This window comes from Anas platyrhynchos, chromosome 11 (assembly GCF_047663525.1).
Source record: "Anas platyrhynchos isolate ZD024472 breed Pekin duck chromosome 11, IASCAAS_PekinDuck_T2T, whole genome shotgun sequence".
NCBI lineage: Eukaryota > Metazoa > Chordata > Aves > Anseriformes > Anatidae > Anas > Anas platyrhynchos.
Window position 1 is genome coordinate 12,827,531 of NC_092597.1, and position 20,054 is coordinate 12,847,584.

The following is a 20,054-nucleotide window of genomic DNA, read 5'->3' on the forward strand; positions in this document are numbered from 1 at the left end:
GAGCTGAAATTCAACATCTGGGAACAAAAGGTGCTGAAAGCGTAACGGGGGGTGAGGACACAGCACTGGGGGGGTGAGGACGGGATGTGGGGATGGGAAAGGGCCATGGGGATGGACCCAGTGGGGTGCAGCAGACCCACTGCAGGCACTGCTGGGCACATTCACAACCCACCAGCTCCTGGCAACACGGGACAGGACAGGACAGGGCAGGGCCCCCTTGGCCCCAGGACCCCACACCCAATGGACCCACACCCACCCCACCCACTCAAAGGCACCCCCTGCCCAAACCACCCCCCCCCAGCTCAGCTCCGCTGCTCAAAAGAGATTAAAAATAATAATAATAAAAAAGCCCAAAGCAACGGGTTTTTAATGGGTTCCATCTTTTTTTTTCTTTTTGGTGTGTGTTTTTTTTGCTTTTTTTTTTTTACAGCTGGTGAAAATAATAATAATAAAACCAGACGTCCCGTCGTCCCGAGGGCTGCACAGGCAGCCCGAATTTCAGGGGAAGCACCTCCAAATCTTTGCTGCTTTCATCCTACGGGGAGCGTGGTGTTGCTGGAGACCCCCCCAAAAAAAGGCAGAAAGGGTTCAACGACCCAGCTTGCTGTTGCTAAATGTGAGATCTACCGGCCTGGTAGCATCTCTCCCTTTATTCCAGCTAAAACTTGTCATCAGCTTCCATCAGAAAATGGAAAAACGACGCAGGTTAAGGAGAAGTTAAGTATCAAAATATTTCAGAGAGTCTCTCTCGCTTCCCTCGTGTCATGTGGAGCGGTTGGGGTGAGTTTTCTGGGGTGGTTTTGGGCTCGAGGAGCTGCTGGTGGTGGGGCTGGGGCAGGTGCCGTCCTTCAAGCCCCCTCGGCTCAAGATCTGCAGGGAGAAAGACAACGATTTGGGGCTGAAAAAGGTGAAGGGATTCCTTTGGAAAAATGCGTATCGCAGCTGTTTCTGCTCCTAAATAACACGAAAATGGGGGAAATTCAATATAAACACCCAAGCAGGGTGACGGAGGAAAGCACTGACCCGCAACCCAACCCTTTGCCAACCCCATCCCAAAGTCATGACAACAATTAACCCACCACCTCCCGCCTCGTCCGTCCCCAGGGATGGACAGAGCCTGGTGGGACAGATGGACGGACAGACGGACGGACGGCTCCTTACTGGGAGATCTTGCAGTTTGTCGTGGCGACGTAGCGGCCGGTGTAGTGGATGTTGCAGCGCACCACGTTGTTGGTGAAGTCCGACTCCAGGACGATGTATTTGGGGTTCACTTGGACCTAAGCGAAAACACCATGCAAAAATGAGCAAAAGGGGAAGAAGAACCCCAAGAAACGAGCCCACACGTTGACAATCTTTGCTCCTAAAAAGTAAAAGCATCACCTTTAGGACGTAATTCCCCGGCTGCACGTCCGTGATATCGATCCACTGGCAGTCGATGTCGGCGTTGTAGGTGTCGTAGCACCCTGGGCTCAAGCCCTGCGGGGAGGGAAATGAGTTTGAGGGGTAGGGAGATGGGTTTGGGGACCAGCCCCGAGGACCCCGACCGGTCGAGGAGCATCCCGAGCCCAACCTGGGTGTGGGAGGTGCAGGCGTAGCGCTTCAGGTTGCCGAAGTCACAGGTGGTGTCCTCCAGGCAGAAGCTGGCCTTGTGGCCCTCGGCCACCTTCCTGCCCGTGGTGGCATCCAGCAGGTCGTAGTGGCTGAACTCGTCCATGCTGTGGTAGTGCCTGGGGGCGGGAGGCCGTGAGGGTGGCTGTTCCCCCCCCCCAAATCCCCCCCCAAATCGCCCCGTCCCCACCCCAGGTGTGAGTTTTGGGGGTGTGAGGGGCTCCGCAGTGACCCCACGCTTACACCAGCCCGTGGCCAAGGGGTGACACAGCCATGGGGGCTTCTGGAGCAAGGAAGCAAAGCCAGGTGACCCCCCCCCCAAAAAAAAAAAATTAAAAAAAAAATCTCGGGGCTGCAAGCAGGTGAAACGAGCCACAGAACCATGGGGGAAGGAGAGGGGGTGCAGAAGCGGGGGGGCCACGCGGGTGTCCCCAACTCACTGGTGGCAGCTGTGCCACTCCCAGCTGTGCCGGGGGCGGCTGGGCAGGAAATCGGCCGTGCCCTGGTTCTTCACCCGCTGCGGGAACCGCAGGAGCACCCGCACGTCGTAGTCGGTGGCCTCGGCCGTGTAGGCGGTGCTGGGGAAAGTGGAAGTTGGCGGTGGGGCCATGCCCTTCCCCTTCCCTCTCCTACAGCCTTCATCCACCATCCTTCTTCCTCTGTCCTCCATGCTCCATCTTCCTCTTTCATCCTCTGTCCTTCACCCTTCACCCTCCGAACTTCATCTTCCATCCTTCACCCTGTCCTTCCTCCTTTGTCTTCCCTTTCCCTCCTTCATTCTTCATCCACCATCCTTCATCCTCTATCCTCCATGCTCCATCCTCCTCTTTCATCCTCCGTTCTCTATCCTCCTTCCTTCATCCTCCTTCATCTTCCATCCTTCACCCCCATCCTCCTTCACCCTCTATCCTTTCTTCTTCCCTTTCCCTCCTTCATTCTTCATCCACCATCCTTCATCCTGTGTCCTCCACCCTTCTCCTTCATCCTCCCTCCTTCTCCTCCATCCTCTACCCTTCATCCTTCACTCTTCATACTTCATCTTCCATCCCCCATCCTCCTCCTTCACCCTCCATCCTTCTTCCTTCTCCTTCCTCATTCCCCTTCCCTTTCCTTCTTCATCCTCTATCTTCCATGCTCCATCCTCCTCTTTTACCCTCCATGCTCCATCCTTTACCCTCCTTTCTTCATCCTCCGTCCTTCTGCATCCTCCGCTCTCCATCCTTCACCCTCCATCCTTCATCTTCCATTCTTCACCCCATCCTCCTCCTTCACCCTCCATCCTTCCTTCTCCCTCCTCCCTCTCCCACTTTACACCATTTCCAACCCGTGACCCCCCTCTCCCTGTCCACCCCGTCACCCCCAGGACCCCTGGCCATGTGTCCCCCAACCTACCTGGCCAGGCACTTCTCCTCGGCGGCGCAGCGCAGTGAGTAGAGGTGTGCCCGCTGCACGTAGGTGGACGCCTGCACGTAATTGGGGTCGGGCACCAAGTCGGGGAGACCTGCGGGGGACACACGGCCTCCTGTGTGGTGCACACCCAAAACACCCACAGGTGTTTTGTCTCCATCCTCATCCTCATCTCAATCCCATCCTCACCATCCCCATCCCAATCCCATTCTCATCCTCACCATTCCCATCTCCATCCCCATCTCAATCCCATCCTCACCCTCACCATTCCCATCTCCATCCCCATCCCAATCCCATCCTCATCATTCCCATCTTCATATCCATCCCCATCCCCATCCTCACCCCCATCCCCATCCCCAGCACAAGAGCCAGTCCAGCTCCCCCCGTTGCACCAAGGATGTTTCCAGCCTGTTGCATTTTTTCCTCCTGCTCTTCCCCTTTATTTTATTTTGTTTTGTTTTGTTTTATTTTATTATTTTGTTCCACGGGCAAGAAGAACAATGCCTCCTTGTTTCCCGGCCCGGCCTCCCCCGAGGGATCACGTCACTCGATTGGAGCTCGTTTCCTGCCCCGCTGCTTGGTCATCACTGCTGATGTAATGCCCAGGGGGGTCTGCGGGGCGAGGGGGAAGGCAGGAGGGCTGCGAGGGGGAAGGCAGGAGGGCTGCAGGGACTTTTCCCCCTTAAAATCCCATAAAACAACACAGCAGACACAGAACGAGGCCCCCACCGAGCTGTGTTTTGGGGTGAGCACCCGAATTTAGTGCCCGTCCTGCTGGTGAGATGCGGGGAGAAGCGTTTGTCCTCGTCCACAAAACAACACTTCCTCGGCCCTGGTGTTTATAATAAATTCTTGGACGCTCCCAGAGAAACCCGACTCCTTCACCAACGGGGACTTTGCCCCCCCACGCGATGCTCACCCCAGCCGGCCCCGCTGTTTTTGTAGGGTCGCCTTCCCAGCCCGCGTTTCGGCTCGAATGGGCCACCGTGCGAAGGTGCCCCTGCCACCCTCCACGCCGAGCCCCCCGTGCCAAATCCTCCTCCTTTCCGCTGACCGAGCTCTTTTCCACCTCCTGCAAGCCCGGACCTGGCAGCCCCCCACTGCTGCCTCCAAAAAAAAAGGGACAACCACAGCAAGAAAATGTTTGTTTTTCCTCCTCCGCCCCCTTGCCTCTCAGCCTGCCCAGGGAGCTGCCAGAGAAGATTTCCTTCTCATGCACCGTGAAAATCACAATAAGAGCGAGCCAGCCTGCTCCCCGCCACGCTGTTTGTGCAGGTGTGAGGGGCTGAGCCGAAAAAAAACTGCTTTTACAAGCCCAAGAGAGGGAGCAGGGCTGGCACCTTCCCCCTGTGAGGGGCGAGGCAGGATCAGACCTGGGAGAGGTGACCCAAAGGATGAAGGACCCCAAAAACCACTGCGCCATCACCTCGGTTTGCCCATCTGTAAAATGGACGCAGCGAGGCTGTGATGGGCAGGATTATCGAGACGGTGGCGGCTTGGGGATGGTTTTTTTTGTAGTTCGGAGGGAAGCAGGGAGAAATGTGCCAGGCCCGGCTGTTTTTAAGTGCCCCACGCACGCACACGGTGATCCAAGGAAAATAAAGCCCACCCGAGCCCCGTGGAGGCAGGACCCGCTGCCCAAACCACACGGTGCTCGCCACATCCCGACCTGAGCATCCTCAGCGAGGAGCTCCCATCCCAAGCCCAACCCTGCCTTCAAGGAAAAAGAAGAAATAACATCAACACAGAGCAGCAAGCTGAAAAGCAAGAGGCGGCGCAAAAAAATAATAAAAAAAATCAACCGAAAACGGGATTTTTCCCTCCTTTCTGTCTGAAAAGACAGCCAGATGTCTTGGCCAACTTGAGCTTCGCAGGAGCTGACTCACTGCTCAGCAATATTCGGCTTCGCCCAGAGACGGCTGCTCCTCGGGCACGATTGTTTCCCACAGGTAGAAAAATCACGGCGTTAAGGAAGAGGCAAAAAGCAAACGTGCTTTTTTCAGTGAAAAAAAAAAAAGTGTTGGAGTGAATCAGGAGAAAAAAAAGAGGAGGAGGAGGAGGAGGAGAAAAAAGGAGGAGGAAAAGGAGAAGGGTCGGGGTTGTTTTTATTTTAGAAAGTTCACATGTGCTCAGTACTGCAGGCTGACACGGACAGACGCAGACACCGCTGGCCTCCACTTCCCCAGCCCTCAGTGCTGGGCCAGGAGGAGGTGAGGTCAAACCCATAAAATTGGCGCTTTGTTCTACACTTCCTGCCCAAAACGGGGTCCTGCAGGGGGGTGAGCTCCAGGAGGCTGGAGGCCTTGCATGCCCTCGGACCAAGGTTGGAATTTTCCAGCCCTGGCATGGCCTCGCTTTCTCCTGGAGTGGGAGGAACCGGTACCAGGTAGGGGTCAGGCCAAGGGACCCACTGGGGGAGGCCCCATCGAGGCTCGGAGAGGAGGTGGAGGTGGGTCCCTGGGGAGCGGGGAGGCTGCAGCCAGGAGCACGGGGTGGGAGAGCACCAACAGCACCACTACCTGCAGCCATGGGGCTCCAGGACATGGTCCTGGGTGGCTGGAGATGGATGGAGGCTCATTTTGGATGGATGGAGGCTCAATTTGGGTGGCTGGAGGCTCATTTTGGATGGATGGAGGCTGACTTTTGGATGGATGGAGGCTCACTTTGGGTGGATGGAGGCTCACTTTTGGAAGGCCGGCTGGAGGCTCACCGTTGGATTGCTGGAGGCTCACGCACGCCCTTACAACCCACCAGGTGGAAGCCGGGGGCGATCTAATTGCTTAATTAACCCCCCCAGGCAGCCCAGCCGGCGGCGAATGCCGCGCATTCCTCGCGGAGCCGGGCGGGATTACGCGTGTTTGAAGAGATTAGGGGCGTAATTAATGTTTGGCTCCGCTGCCAAAAGCCTCCTTCCCAATTAAGGAACCTGCCCAGGGTGGCTCTGCAGGTGACAAGGTGACTCTGAGGGGTGTCCCCGCTGTCCCTCCATGGCACAGCTAAGTCACCCTGAGGGCCCCAACACCATTTCGACCCCGACACCGTCCCCGTTATGCCCCAGCCTCCAGCACCGGGGGGCAGAGGTCCCCTCTGCACAAACTCCATCACAAAATCACTTTCCCACACTTCTCCTGCGAGACCTCCCGCTGACCCGGGCTGGCTGCTCGCGCTGTGCTCCCTCGCTTGCACGCAACGGGGCCGGGCTGTGGGGCTTTTCCCAGAAAGCAGGGACGGGGCCGGATGGGTTGTGGGGTCAGCCGGGTCGGAGGCTCCAGCCGAGGAGGGTTTCCCAGGGGACAGGCAGGGATCAGATCCCCCAGGCTGCTGCTCCTCGCACCCTCCAGCCCTGCCTCAAATTCCAGCATCCCTCAGCCAAAAGCCACAGGATTGCACCGGTGTCGGGTCAGTAGGGCACGGAGCCACGGCAGCCCTGCTGTGACCTCTGCTGGGCGCCTCCCTCGAGGGACGGGGACGATGGAGCCCGGTGGGGGCATCGGGGTCCCAAGGGAGGTAGTACAGAGCCACACACCGAGCACACAGCACGCAGCCACCCCATGGAGGCAGGATGAGCGGGGACATGGCACAAACCCACCCCATAAACACTGTGCGTCCTCATCCCATGGCACACATCCACCCCATGGATGCAGGAGGAACTGGGACATGGCACACAACCACCCCACAAGGGCATTGTGCCCCCATCCCACAGCACGCAGCCACCCCATGAACACAGAAGGACCCCTAACACAGCATACAACCACCCCACAAGCACAGTGCGCCCCTATCCCATAGCACACATCTACCCCATGGATGCAGGAGGGCCTGGGACATGGCACAGAACCACCCCACAAGTGCACCATGCCAGCAATCCCATGGCACATATCCACCCCACAACCGCAGGAGGGCCTGAGACATGGCACACAACCACCCCACAACCACATCATGTCCCTATCTCACAGCACACAACCCCATGGATGCAGGATGACCCGGGACAAGGCACACAGCCACCCCACAAGTGTCACATCTCCAATCCCACAACACACAAGCACCCCACGCTTGCAGGAGGACCCAGGACACAGCTCAAACCCACCCCACAACCTGGCCCCCAGCGGGACCTGTCCCTGTCCCTTCACATCACCCCAACCCCACCCCAAAACACCCTCCCCAAACCACATTCCAGCATCCCCAGCCCCTCAACCCCCGTGTCAGCATCCCCTGGGGTGCACCCACCACCAGACCCCGACGCCATGAGCTCGGGGCCACCATCCCCAAGGGCGAGGGGGCACCGGGGGCATTGTCCCACCTCAGAGCCCCCCAAAACTCACCCCGTCCTCCTTGGCTGGGCCTGTAGACGCTCCCCACGCTGAGCCGCGCCTGGCTGTCGGGGACGGCTTGCGGCACCTCGGGGCTGCGGGCGGGCACGTAGGGCTCGGGGCGGGGGGCCCCATAGGGCTCCATCACCACCCCGAAAGGCGGCTGCGGCTCGTGGGGCTGGTACTGGCTCCCGTACGCCATCCCGCCCGCCTGTGGGGAGCCAACGGGCGCTTGGAGGTTATCGGTGGAGGCCACGCCGCGTTGGTCGAGGCCGAAGGAGTCCGCGCCGCCCTGCTCCGCGCCGGCCCCGGCGTCGTGGTACAAGCTGTGGGAGTACCTCCGGTCCAAGCCGTCGGCCGGTTGAGGGGCGTAGGGCCGCTCGGGGTAGTAGCCCTGAGCTCGGTAGGGGCTCTGCTCCTCCCCGTAGTCCTCGTAGCGCGCTCGGGGCTGGAAGGGGTACACCACGCTGGCCCCCGCCGCTGCCGAGGCCACGGCCGCCCCGCCGGCACCCGTGGCGCGGTAATAGGCGTACGCCTCGTCGTAGGATGCCCGTGGGGCCGCCTCGTAGGGCTCGAAGGGGGGCTGCGGGTAGGGCGGCTGGGGGTACAGCGGCTGCCCGAAGGCCGCGTAGGCGAAGGACGAGGAGGAGGAGGCCGAGGACGAGGAGGAGGAAGAGGAGGAGGAGGAGGAGGACGAAGGCTGGCGCTGGCGGGCGGCCGGCCTCAAGCGTGGCGAGCCCACGCTGTCGCCCACCGGCCCGTCCCTCCAGTTGTCGGGCACCTGCCCGAAGCCGAAGGGGTGCCGAGTGTGGCCCCGCACCGTCTCGGAGCCCAAGCGGGGCGGTGGGGCCGCCTGCCTCCGACCCCCTCGGCCTGGAGCTTCGTCGGCCAGCAGCAGCCGGGCCCCCCCGGGCCTGTCCCCCCCCGGAGGCACGTACTCGGCGCCGGTGTTGAGCAGGCTGTACACCCGCCCGTTGTTCTCCCAGCGGATCAGCTGCCTCCAGGGCTCCCCCGCCCTCCCCCCGGCATCCTGCCCCCCGGCCAGCAGCCACAAGCCGCAGCCCAGCGCTGCCCAAAGCCCCCACCAAACCCCCCGGCCCCCCATCGCCTCCCCCGCTACCGGCCCCCGGCCCCCGGGCGGCTGCTCCTGCCCATCCCCGCCCGGCCCGGCTCGGCTCGGCTCGCTGCGGGGCAGCCGGAGCTGGGGGGGCGGCCGCCGGCTGCCAGGCGCCTCCTCCGCCCCCGCCCCGCCGCCGGGGAAGGGGGGGGGGGGATTTGGGGACGGGGGAGGGTCCCCGAGCAGCCCCCCCTCCGAGCTGGGAGCTGCGGTCGGCTCGGTTGTGGGGAGAGGGGGCTTCAGGAAGGGTCTGGGGGCAGAGGCATGCCCCCTTCAATTAGCCTTTTCCACCCCCCCCCAAAAAAAGTCCTCCCCTAAATAGCCCCCCCCCCCACCGAGTACCTCCCCGAATAACTCCTCCAAAATGTCCTCCCCCAAATACCTCCCCCAAGACATCCTCCCCCAAATACCTCCCCCAAGACGTCCTCCCCCAAGTACCACCCTCCAAAATATCCTCCCCCAAGTACCTCCCCCAAAAGATCTCCCTCCAAACGCCTCCCCTCAAAACGCCCCCCCACTACCTCCTCCCAAATATCTCCCTCCAAAATCCCCCCCCAAACACCCCCTCCCAAATAACCCCCTCAAAATACCCCCCCAAATATCTCCTTCCAAACCACCTCCCCCAAATGCACCCTCCCAATTCCCCCCCTCGAGATGCCCCTTCCCAATTGCCCCCCCATTACCTCCCCAAATAGCCCCTTCCCGCACATCACCCCCCAAACACACCTCCAAAAATACCCCCCAAAAAGTGTCCCCCTAAATACCTCCCCAAACACCCCCCAAACATCCCCCCACCCAAACACCCCTCCCAAATATCCCCCCAAGTACCCCCCAAAATACTCCCCAAACACCTCCCTCCAAATCCCCTCTCCCAAATGCCCCATTACCCCCCCAAACATCTCCCACCAAAATACCCCCAGGCACCCCCTCCCCAGTCTATAACCCCTCCCAACCTATAACCCCCCCAAATAATCCCAGAATATCGGGATTGTTTCCAATCAGGATCAAAACAACAGCAAACAAAACCCGTGTGTTTTTGTTTCCATCACCCTCCGGATATTTTGGGTAAAACCTCCCCCGGACATCGGCATTATACAAAAACACCACAAAACGGCCCCAAAAGAGGGGTGAGGGATATAACACGACCCCATTTTCTGCGGGGACCCAACCGCAGGCCTGATGCCAGGGTGAAGGGCAGACCCCGAGCTTTGGGCTCTCGGCTTCCAGCTGCACCAAAAAGGGGAACTTTTCCCCCAGAATTCCCCAACTGTGGCATTTTGGGGACTTTCCTGGATTCTCGCCTCACCCCTGCTTGGGGAAACCGAGGCGGGATCCCGGCTGGTTTCCCTGCTGCTTTATGTCCCGGCTGTAGGGCCGCGCGTTTCCACGTGGAGATTTTTTTCCTTTTTCCCTTTTTCCCCCCCTTTCCGTGCCCACAACCCGGGAGCCGAGGCCAGCACGGGGACGGATGGGGACAGCCACCCAAGGGGGGGCTACCCCAGAGCTGGAGGGACCGAAGCGACCCCCAGACCCCCTCCCTGGCCCCATGTCCCCCCCATTTCTTTTCTTTTCCCTTTTCCCTGCCGCGCTCCTCCCTTCTCCCGCAGGGTCTGGAAATGCCGGAGTTGATGCAATCGGCAGCAGCGCTCTCCAGGAAGGAAAAGCCTGGCCTGGCCTCCCAGCCCTGCTTGGGGACAGGGACATGCGGGTTACCCCCCTTTGGCTGTCCCCCAGCACCCCAATATCCCCCTGCCCCACATCTGGGGGTCTCGCTGCCCCCTCCCCAAACCCCCCAAACCCTTAGCACATCGCTGCGGCAGTGGGGACTTTGGTCCCCGTCCCCCTTCTCCAGGGCCACAGGGTCCCACCCCATGTCCCCGAGGGGGCTCGATGTCCCCTGAGGGCTCAGGGGGTGGCCCCACGTCTGTCCCAAAAACTCGGGGGTGGCACACGGCAGCGGGGCGAGGGGGCAGCACCCACTAGATGGTGCCAGCAGCCCACGCTTGGGTGGCAGCGCTGGGGACAGCCACCTCCTTGCACCCCACTGAAACCCCATGGGAAGCCACCCCCTGGGGTGACAAGTCCCCAAATCCCATATGGTGGTCCCAGCCAGGAGGGGATGGATGTCCCTCAGGGCAGGGGGGGGGGGGACGGAGAGGTGCTGGGGGACACCTGGGGTCATCTCGCCCACCGATGAGGCAGCAGGACCGGGAACTTTGGCTTCAAAGGGAGCAATGAAATGCAGAAATTGTCCAAGAAATCAGAACAAAGTAGCCCTTGGGAATTATATTTTGGGGTATGTTTTTATTCTGGGGGCTTGCAGCAGGGAGCAGCATCCCGAGCATCACATCTTCCCATGAGAAACCCTCTCTCACCCCCTTTAGGTACCCCCAAAAAACAAACCGACTCCTCCCCACCTCCCCACAGCTCCCAGCACCACTTAGCTCGGTGTTTGCCATGAGCATGTCACTTCTTAATTTTTAATTAAGAAAAGAATTAATTTAACTCGCTTAAATTTCTGCTGCCCTTTGAGACCGGGACCACCCGGCTGTGAGCAAAGCCCAGCGAGGGACCAAGCCCACCCCAATAATCACCCCGCCACCTTCCAGCCGTGGGTGAAACCGGACAAAAAGGGACATCTGCTTAATCAGAAAATGGTGTTTTCCCCCCAAAACACTGAGTTTTAATGTGAAGTTCGGGGGCAGGTGGCAGCCTCGGCGTGGAGCTTGCTGTCCCAGCACATATGGGGTGCAGGAGCCAGGGCTGGGCACAGCACATCTCGGGCAATAACCCTGCTCCTCCTCCCCCCAGTTGGGAACTGGGGGCACCCCAGTATCCCCAGTATCCCCCGCGGTGCCACCAGTGCCTGCTCACCCCTAAGAGCTGGGTCACCCTGCCCAGTATCCAGCTCAAACCGGGGCTGGGGGAGGAAAAGCACCAGTGGGAATGAAAAGCACTTGGGGTCCCCCCCCAACTCCGATTTATTCCACAATAAGGGCATGATCCTGACCCCGTGCCTCAGTTTCCCCGCGGTGGGAAGGCAGCAGGCTGGAGGAGGACAACCCAACCCCTCCACGCCCCCAGTTTTCCCCCAGACAATGCAGGAGGAAAGCCCCAGCCCCCCCAGGCAGTGCCGAGCATCTCGCATCGCCCTCGCCTCCCTAGCAAGGAAAACTCCCAGCGCCCGAGCGTGGCGGCTGCTTGCTCCGAAGTGGTAGGTGTATAAATATACGGTGAATAAAATGAATAGTTTTGTTTGTTCTGCTCTTATCTAATTTAATAGCTTCTGGGTGAGCAATTACTCGCTGTAACAAGAGCAAATAAGCAGCATTAGGGTAATTGGCTGAGCGGTGCTGTGCTTTACGCTACATAATGCGGCGGGAGGACCTCAGCACTTACTCTTGAAAGGAGCCTTTTTGCTCGGGTCAAAATAAACAGACACCCGTCGGAAAGGAGGCGGCTGGCCCCGGCACCGCTGGGGTGAAAAGAGGAGGAAAAATTCAAGAAGGCAAGAAAAATCGAGGAGGAATTGGAAAATTGGTGGCTAGAAGATGGCCAACGGTGGGTGGAGAGGGGTCGTGTTTTCTTCCCATGTCTTCCAGGGGGCTGAGCACACAACAAATCCAAGCGTGGAACCTCCAAGCCCTTCTGAAAGCCTCCCAGTAGCTCCCAGTGCTTCCAGTTGGCCTTGGAGGCAGGGGCTGGGGAGAATGTGGGTGCTTGTCCCAGCCGTGCCTGGGTTTGGGGCCATCTCAATGGGATTGCACCATCCCAGGGGCATCTCCCAGTGCTCCCCTTCACTGGGAGCAAGACTGGGACCCAAAAAAGCTGCAACCCCCCCCAAAGCAATGGCACCCCACAAAGAGGCCTCCTGAAACCATTTCCAGGGGTGAGCTCCCAGCTGGCACAAGGCTGATTATCGCTGTGCTGCCCCTTATCCCACAAAAGCTGCTTCACGCCAGGAATCCACACACCCGCCCGTGCCACGGCTCCTAAACCCCGCCGAGAATAGCATCGAGCCCAAATCGGATCGCCCCCGTTGACTTAACCTCACTAATCCTACAGGGAAAATAAACCCATGAGGTCGGGGAATTTCTGGTGCAAGCGCAAATCCGGCTTCGTTTTGCTAAAAGCCACGTCTGCCTCTGGACCTGCAGGTTTTTGGGGTTGAAAGGGAAGCAGGAGGATGGGGTGGGAAAAACGTGTGGCTCCTGGATATGCTGAGGTCCCAAGCTGAGGCTCGCCTGCCCCTTCTCAGCATTGCACGGGGACCCCGAGCAGCTGGGGAGGCTCCTGCGTGCTCCCCCCTCGCCAGCATCCTGCGGGGGAACGACAGAAAAATAAAATACCAAGCCCCGCTGCACGCACCGTGCTTTGAAATGGAAAGGAAGGAGTAGGAGGGGAAGCGGAGCAGCGGCGCTCGGGAAGCATAATCTTGTTAAAAATCTCAGCAGGGACGTGGCGTAATTAATACTAACAAATCCCTTTCAGCACAATCCCTCGGTCGGCTGTGCCTAAGTCAGGAGCCCGGCGAGTGCCTCCAAGGCACCACCGAAAAATGCAGCTGCTTTCAAGGGAGAAGGGATCTGGGCAAGTTAGGGCACAAAAAGGGTGCCACGGGCTTTTTTGTGCTCTGGGTTTGCTCAGGAATAAAGGGAAACCACATTCAGGCCCGGGCTGGGAGAAAGAATGGGAAGGGGATGCTCAGGCCAGCGTGGCTCCTCTGGAGCATATACATTTAGGAAAGCAAGGCTGAGTTCCCGAGGATACAACTTGTATCAGCCTGTTCTTGTTCAGGCTGCAGAACATACTTTTAAAAGTCCACTTTTTGGAGAAGTTGAGCTCCAGCACGGCACAGATCTGCTGCCTTGTGCTGAGCAGAGCTGGGGAAACTGGGACGGCTCTGCTGGCCTGGTGGGATGGGAGGTGAAAAGCAGTCAAAGCCAGAAGAGAGGGGGCATTTTCCATGTACAAAGCTCTGAAAAACGTGTGTAAACTCCTAAAAGCTCCTCTAACCAGATCAGTTTGTCCTGGAAAAGAATAAGGGAGTAAGGAGATGCAGCTGGCTGGAGGCATGGAGTTCTTCTAAGGTCTTCTGCAGCTGGACGCAGCCCCTTTCATTTCCAAGGCAGCTCCTCATTTCTAAAGCAGCCCCTTCGAGAAAAGCAAGCCCTACCTTCCTGCCTGGGCTGGGCTGATTTATGCAGGTTACATTGATTTGTAACATCAATTTTGCAGTATCATTTAATATTCCTTTTGTTGTACAACTTGGAGCAGCCTAAATGGGAATCTGAATATAATCATGCTATTCACTGAAGTAAGCTGCTTTCATCCACAAAAAAAAAAAAAAAAAAAAAAAAAAAAAAAAAAAAAAGGCCTGGAGGTGCTCTCCCGACTCCCAGCTTCTCTCTAATGACATCTCTATCTCCTGCCTTTCTATATATAATTCCCTCACTCTGGGTCACTCGACCCATCGCTGCAACCTTTGGGCTCCAGGCGATGCTGTAGCAGGTAGAGTGCGACCAACGTGGCAGCTCTGGATGAAAAAGGAGGAAGGAAACCAGCTGTGGAGGAGAAAAGAGGGAGAAAACCAGCTCAGGATGAGGAAAGAGGGATAAAACTGCCAGAAATTGGAGCAGCTGGGGGGATGGAGGCACGCAGGGACCTCGCATCTTGGCCCTTTGGTCCCCAGGTCACCTCGTCCCCAGCCTGGCACAGCCCCTGTGTCCCCAGAAGCAAATCCTGCCCCCCCCCAGGTGCTTCCCAAGCCCCGTTTTTAGGGCCAGGCAGGGACATTCCTCCCTCCCCACCCAACAAGGGGGAAGCAGACTGTTTTCGCAGCTCCCTGCAAGTGTGACAGGGTGTCTGGGCTCGTCTCGGAGCTCGCCCGGCTGCTTTCATGGGAAGGGAAAGCTGTTTTTAGAGGGGAGAAAAAAAAAAATAGAGTGTTTCACCATAAAATCAATTCTTCCTCACCGGGCAAAGCTGACTAATTTGTAAACTGTGAGAAAAGAATAAGGGAAAAAGGCAGCAAGCAAGAGATGCCAAATGAGGATAAGCGTAGAGCGGATGGATGGCATTGCACCAAGAACTTTTTTTTTTTGTTTTTTCCCCAGAAAAATAAGGGGGGAGCAAAGTCTCAGAGGTGTCGGCTCCTACGGACCCCACAGCCCACCTCCTTCAGTGGGAAAATTGAGCCCTGAGCCAACTTTTCCTACTGAATTCCTGCCCGGGAGGGTTTTCCTAGAAGGTTTTGCCCCTGAGACGCTCGGTCCCTACAAAGCACCAAATCAGCTCCTGAGCATCTGATGGGGTCTGAGAGCTTCAGGTCTTCCATCCCCAACCCCAAAAGGCTTTGGGCAGCAGCACCTTGAGGACTTTTTGAGGTTTGTCATCTCCTGGGCTTGCTGATGACCTATTTATGCTGGCTTTGGTAGATCTCAGCCTATATCCCGTGCATAATGTGATTACAAGGCTGTGTAATTGCTTCATAATTGTCCTTCTTCCTGAGGCTGGCGCACCCTGGGGTTCCAGCCTCTCAATCTTAATTAAAAGTATAAATCTTGGTCTCGATCATCATTTCAGAGCTGGGGGGGGCGGGAAGGGGGGAAGTGTCCCAGCACAAAACCAGCCTCTGGGACGGACAGGGGACGTTTCCCATTTTTTTTTCCCCAGTTTTCCCATTGGGGAAAACAGCCAGCAGAAGGAGCTGGGAGGTGCCACTGCCTCCTCGTTAGGGGTCTAACTGGGGAGCATTGGAAGCAGCGGTTCAGCCCCCCAGGTCCCTTGGCAGAGCGAAGCCTCAAGAAGAGAGAGCCACACACCTGATGCACCCAGCATTGCCGAGCAGATGGGGATCTGGAAAGGGAAGGGGAAGGGGGAGCTGGGGCTGGAGCAGGACTTGGGGACACAGAAGGACGCTGTGACACCTCCGTGAGCTCCTGGACACAGAGGCTGACACCTGCTAGTTACATCCTCAGAGACAGCACCACTCCCAAATGAACATTCAGTGAAATAAAATTTCTGTTTTTTTTCCAAAAAAAAGCTGCCAGCAACCCCAACCAGCTCTCCCACCACCCAGGGGCACCCCACGGGTGGACCTGGGTTGCCGCATCCTCAGCATTCAGAAGAGACCGGCACTCCCTGGGTGCCTGGGGAAAAGGGCTGCTTTGGGGACATTTTACTGTTGGTTAAGCTTTTTCCTCCTGTTGTCTAATTCTGCACACCACCAGCACAACGGAGCTGAATTATGGCTGTGCAAACAAGCCTTGTCTTTGTTTTAAAGCTTCTCTCCTCTCCTGGCTCCTGGTTCTCACGAGGCAAGGAAGAGAAATCACTCCCTGCTGCCCAGGCTTTTACGGACCTCTGTCACAGCCCCATCCATCATCCCTCCCCCGTGCTGATGAGCAGCAGGTATTTAAGCTTTCCCCATCCTGATCTTCTGTTCCACCCCTCTGATCTCCCTCGACTCGCCCTAAATTGTCCCCCGGGGAGCTCTGATGTCTCAATGCAGCACTTGGGAGCCACGAGGAAGGTGCAGACAACATGCTATGTCTGGCTGGAGCCTCTGAAGGTGAGGTTTTGGTTATTTCCACATCTTTAAGCACCTCACGCCCACCTGGGACCAGTCTTTCAGGCCTGTGATCCGGGAGCCTGACTTGTTAAAATCGCACGTCTTGGATCACCAGGCAACCCGTGAGTGCTCTCCGCAGTGAGCTCGGCTCAGCTGTCACGCTCTCCTGTCCCCCGGCTCCCCAAAACCACGAAAAAGGCAGAGAAAAACCTCCATGCAAAATTCATGGGGGAATTCCGAGGAGTTCTTGTCTCCTGCTCGTGTGAGTCAAGGTTGGACCCATGAAAATGAGAGAGGGGAAAAAGGAGGTGAGTTCTTCAATAAAGCTAAGCAATATGGGTTTAAAAGAGGCTGAAGGCAGGATGCTTTGAGAGGCAGGGAAGGACGTGGGGATGGAGAAGCCCACCTTTGCCCAAATACCTTTTTAGCCTTTCCGATAGCATCTTCCCATGACCCATCCATCTTTAATGGATGGAGGGCTGCAAACGCTGCTTCCCTGCTCCCAGTTTTGCTCTTAAAAACTGTTCCATCAAGGAGATCTATGGAGGGCTCGGCTCCCAGCTGACAAGCTATCTGTTTGAGGCTGATGTGCCAGGAAACATTCGCTATGACTTATTAATGGGAAACTGCCGAAGGCAGCAAGCCTACGGGCAGCCACCACCCAAACACGTCTCCCTTATCAATTAACGCTCCCCATCAGGGTGAAACAACGTTTTAACTCCTCACTTCAGTGCCCAAGGCCCCCTGCAAGGGGTAGGATGGAGACATGGAGACCCACCTCACCTGCCGGGTCTCCAGCAGTGATGGTGAGGAGCACGCAGGAGACGTGACCCCAGCACGGACTGGGTGGCAGGGACGCACCTCTCAGGGAGGAGAAGAGCAGCCAGGTTTAAATGAAGCACGCTGAAGCCACTTCTGTTACATGCTGACAGCTCAGAACATTTTAATCCTCTCTGCAAAGATCCCCAAGGGCCAGAGGGGGCCACTAATGGATGCTCTGGGTTTGGGGCAAGAAGGGCTGCAGGCAGGTAGGGTTTCTGCTCTTCCCGAGCACTCGCCCAGAGAAAATTCCTCCCTCCCACGCTGGCTTCATTCAAGCCAGGAAAATAAAGCAAATGAAATAAAAGCAACCCTCCCAAACCACATCAGCTAGGAAATTTAGGTGATCGCGTTCGCGTTCGTGTGCCCCGGGCGATGTTTTACTCCCGGCGCGCTACGAAATGGAGCATGACCTTGCCTCCTTGAAATCCAAGATTTATCCACGAGTGCTTGCACAGCTCATTGAAACAGGAGAGGAGCGGAGCCGAGAGGAATGGACAATCAAGCCATAGCTGTTTTCTCTCCTGAACGCACGTGAAAATAGATGCAGCTTTTCCAGCCAGGTGATGACACATCCGATGTGACCGATGCCAGGGCTTTTTTTGGCTTAAGGTTCCCAACGTTGGGGTTTTCCGAGCAGACAAAAGCCCTGCTTGTCTGATAAACACCCATGCAGCTCGTGTTTAACTTGACAAGGGGACAAACCGACAAAAGCCGTGAGACAAGAGACTAAAAATGGATATTGAGTGTGAGGAGGTGTTCTTGGGATGAGGGATGGGAAAGCCTGGGACTGCTGAGCCCGAGGGGCTGAAGGAGACACGAGGCACCCAGTGCTGCTCCCTCTGCCCACCAGATGGTCCAAATGCCCCATTTCACACCCCGGAGCAGCTGGCAGACGTTTTGGCTCCCATCCTGAGCCAGCACCACACCTCCAGCAGCGCTCAGCACCTCTCCTGGCCGAGGGAGGCACTGTGACGCTTTTATGGGTGGGACGTCATTTTTGGTATCGCTCCATCTGCTCATGGTATTACTTCCTTTTTTATAGGGGCAATAAATTGTTCAAAAAGCACTTTGATCGAGCCATTTCCTAATGAACAACTGCGCCAATTGGCTTTTTGGACAAAGTCAAGGTAATATTGACTGTTTATGTCAGGGCAGTAAAAAGCGAATTAATGTTAACCCCGCAAAGTTCAGGGGTCCTCACCTGCCTGGAAATGCTTTGGATCGATTCTTTCAACATCCCTCAAATCCCAGCATAAACACAGTACCCTGAATTACTCGAGGCTGCACACCGGTACCTCTTACAGAGCCCAGGCTTGGGTTTCATCGGGAAATGTTCCCAGTTTTTACTGGCAAATATAGAATTGGGATTTTTATTGGGAAATAGGTAAGCTCATCTTAGTGTTTGTTGTGAAGTAGGCTCCCCATCCATTGGCAAAAAGTCTCTTTGGCCCTACAGACAGGCTGGATATTGTGTTGGGCATCCCCAAGGAGATAACTACAGGGAAAAGGGACCAGTGCTGGGTCGTGCCCAGAGGTAACGTGGGAAGCAAGCAGACCTGGAGGAGGGCCACCACGTTTCACATGGACCAAAACGCAGTCAGACACAGACACGGACCAACAAACAGCAGGGCTGGGTGGAAAAGGGGAATCAGAGATACAAGAGGCTTTTCAAACCCATTGCCTCACCTCGCATCGCCGCCAGCAGACAGCCCAGCTGGCACCGCGGGCAGCAGCGGGGCTGGGAGAGGATGCTCCAGTCCAGAAATGCAGCCAGGGTCTAGGAAAAGACAAGAACAACTGCCCTCAGCGTGGTTTGTGAGCAAAAAAAGAGCCACCCATTGTAATTAAATCATTGGCAGGTTACCCACCGGCGTTGTCAGCCCCCTTCGGAGGCTTCAGTCACTTAAAATCAGGTTTATTTGGGGTGAGCTGGAAGATTATGGGGGCCAAAGAGGCAGACCACGCTGAGATCACCTATACTGTTGTTTGCTCCGGGTGAATTACTCTGGTTTAAATGCAGACATGAGGTTATACCCAGGACAGATTTCCTAGATAAATAAGCCACTAGCCTTTTATACTTGTAACCAGGCAACATGCAGACATGTGGGCGTAGGATGCCAATGAATGTTTATATTGGGTATCGTAACCTTTATTTACTGCTGGACTGGTGTTATTCTCTCATTCTGAAAAAGAAAAGAAGGTTTATTGCCAAGCTGAGTGGGTGCAGACTCGTGCCTTATAACCAAACCCCATAAGAAAAAGCCATCAGGTCCCCGTCCCGCCACACCAAGGTGGCCCCTGGTGCAGCTCTTTGGCACAGGGAGCATCTCCTTAAGCATTTAACATGCTCAATCACAGAATCACAGAATTGTAGAGGTTGGAAGGGACCTCAAGAAATCATCGGGTCCAACCTCCTTGCCAAAGCAGGTTCCCTAGGGCAGGTTGCCCAGGTAGGCGTCCAGACAGGCTTTAAACATCTCCAGGTTTCCCTTGTGCTTTGTGCTCCTTTTCCCTTCCATAATGCCTAATCACTTGGCACTGTGGGAAGTACTGGAAAAACAAGGGGAATAGGAGTTTTCACCCAAAAATGCTGCCAACGCCAGCTGAGCTCTCTGGCAGCTCCCATCTGTGAGCGTGTCCCACAGGGCAGCAGATTTGGGTTTCCCCTTGGGTGCAGTGAAGCCTGGTTCGATGAGCAGATGCATTTTCAGTGATTTTGGTCAGCCAGCTGGGTGGGGGAGTCATCCAAAAAATACATCACTGGCCCTGGTATCTCCAGGTCACAGCACCGTGATGGGGACACTGCTCTTATTGAGCCCCCCGCTGCATTACATCGGGGATGAGCCCCAAATCCTGCCACCATCCGCTTTGCCCCCATCTAGGATCCCTCACCCATTTAATTCCCACAGATGGGTAGAGCAGGATGGTGCACAAGGTGGTTTAGCAGAGCAATTTGGGAGGGCTTATGATTTTATTTTATTTTATTTTATTTTATTTTATTTTATTTTATTTTATTTTATTTTATTTTATTTTATTTTATTTATATTTTTATGTATTTTTTTTTAGGAAAACACCCTCAAAAGAAGCTCCTGATGGAGAAAACAAGCCAGGCACAGCCTTTAGGCATCTCCTGGCCACCCCACAGCAGCACCCAGCTCCAGGGGAAAGGTGCTCCTCTTTTTTCCTCTTTTTTTTCCTCTTTTCTCCCTGAGACAGGGCA

General features: G+C 56.4%; 1 protein-coding gene and 1 long non-coding RNA gene across 3 annotated transcripts; both read right to left on the reverse strand.

Moving 5' to 3' along the window:
• Nucleotides 1-338: 338 nt before the first annotated feature.
• LOXL1 (lysyl oxidase like 1) lies at nucleotides 339-8,760 on the reverse strand. Of its 2 annotated transcripts, none has more exons than XM_072043377.1 (7): nucleotides 7,335-8,760; nucleotides 3,001-3,130; nucleotides 2,049-2,186; nucleotides 1,571-1,727; nucleotides 1,381-1,476; nucleotides 1,162-1,277; nucleotides 339-870 (listed from the first exon to the last, which is right to left on the reverse strand). In XM_072043377.1, the coding sequence occupies exons 1-7, from the start codon at nucleotides 8,425-8,427 to the stop codon at nucleotides 864-866; spliced, it is 1,737 nt and encodes a 578-aa protein (XP_071899478.1). In that variant the 5' UTR covers nucleotides 8,428-8,760; the 3' UTR covers nucleotides 339-863. The 2 variants fall into 2 exon arrangements, with proteins under 2 accessions (XP_071899478.1, XP_038040929.2); XM_038185001.2 differs by having other exon boundaries at nucleotides 3,001-3,109; nucleotides 7,335-8,758.
• Nucleotides 8,761-13,836: 5,076 nt separating this feature from the next.
• On the reverse strand, nucleotides 13,837-18,834 carry LOC140003414 (uncharacterized). Its single transcript, XR_011811973.1, has 3 exons — nucleotides 18,703-18,834; nucleotides 18,521-18,611; nucleotides 13,837-14,003 (listed from the first exon to the last, which is right to left on the reverse strand). It is a non-coding gene; the product is annotated as an uncharacterized lncRNA (long non-coding RNA).
• Nucleotides 18,835-20,054: the final 1,220 nt, after the last annotated feature.

Excerpts from the sequence above, each read along its gene's own strand:
- LOXL1 (XM_072043377.1), bottom strand. The coding sequence starts at position 8,427 with ATGGGGGGCCGGGGGGTTTGGTGGGGGCTTTGGGCAGCGCTGGGCTGC. Across the intron at positions 3,131-7,334 it reads GCCCAGCCAAGGAGGACGGG|GAGGCCGTGTGTCCCCCGCA; the intron begins GTGAGTTTTGGG and ends TGCACCACACAG. Across the intron at positions 1,477-1,570 it reads CCTGCACCTCCCACACCCAG|GGCTTGAGCCCAGGGTGCTA; the intron begins GTTGGGCTCGGG and ends CCCTCCCCGCAG.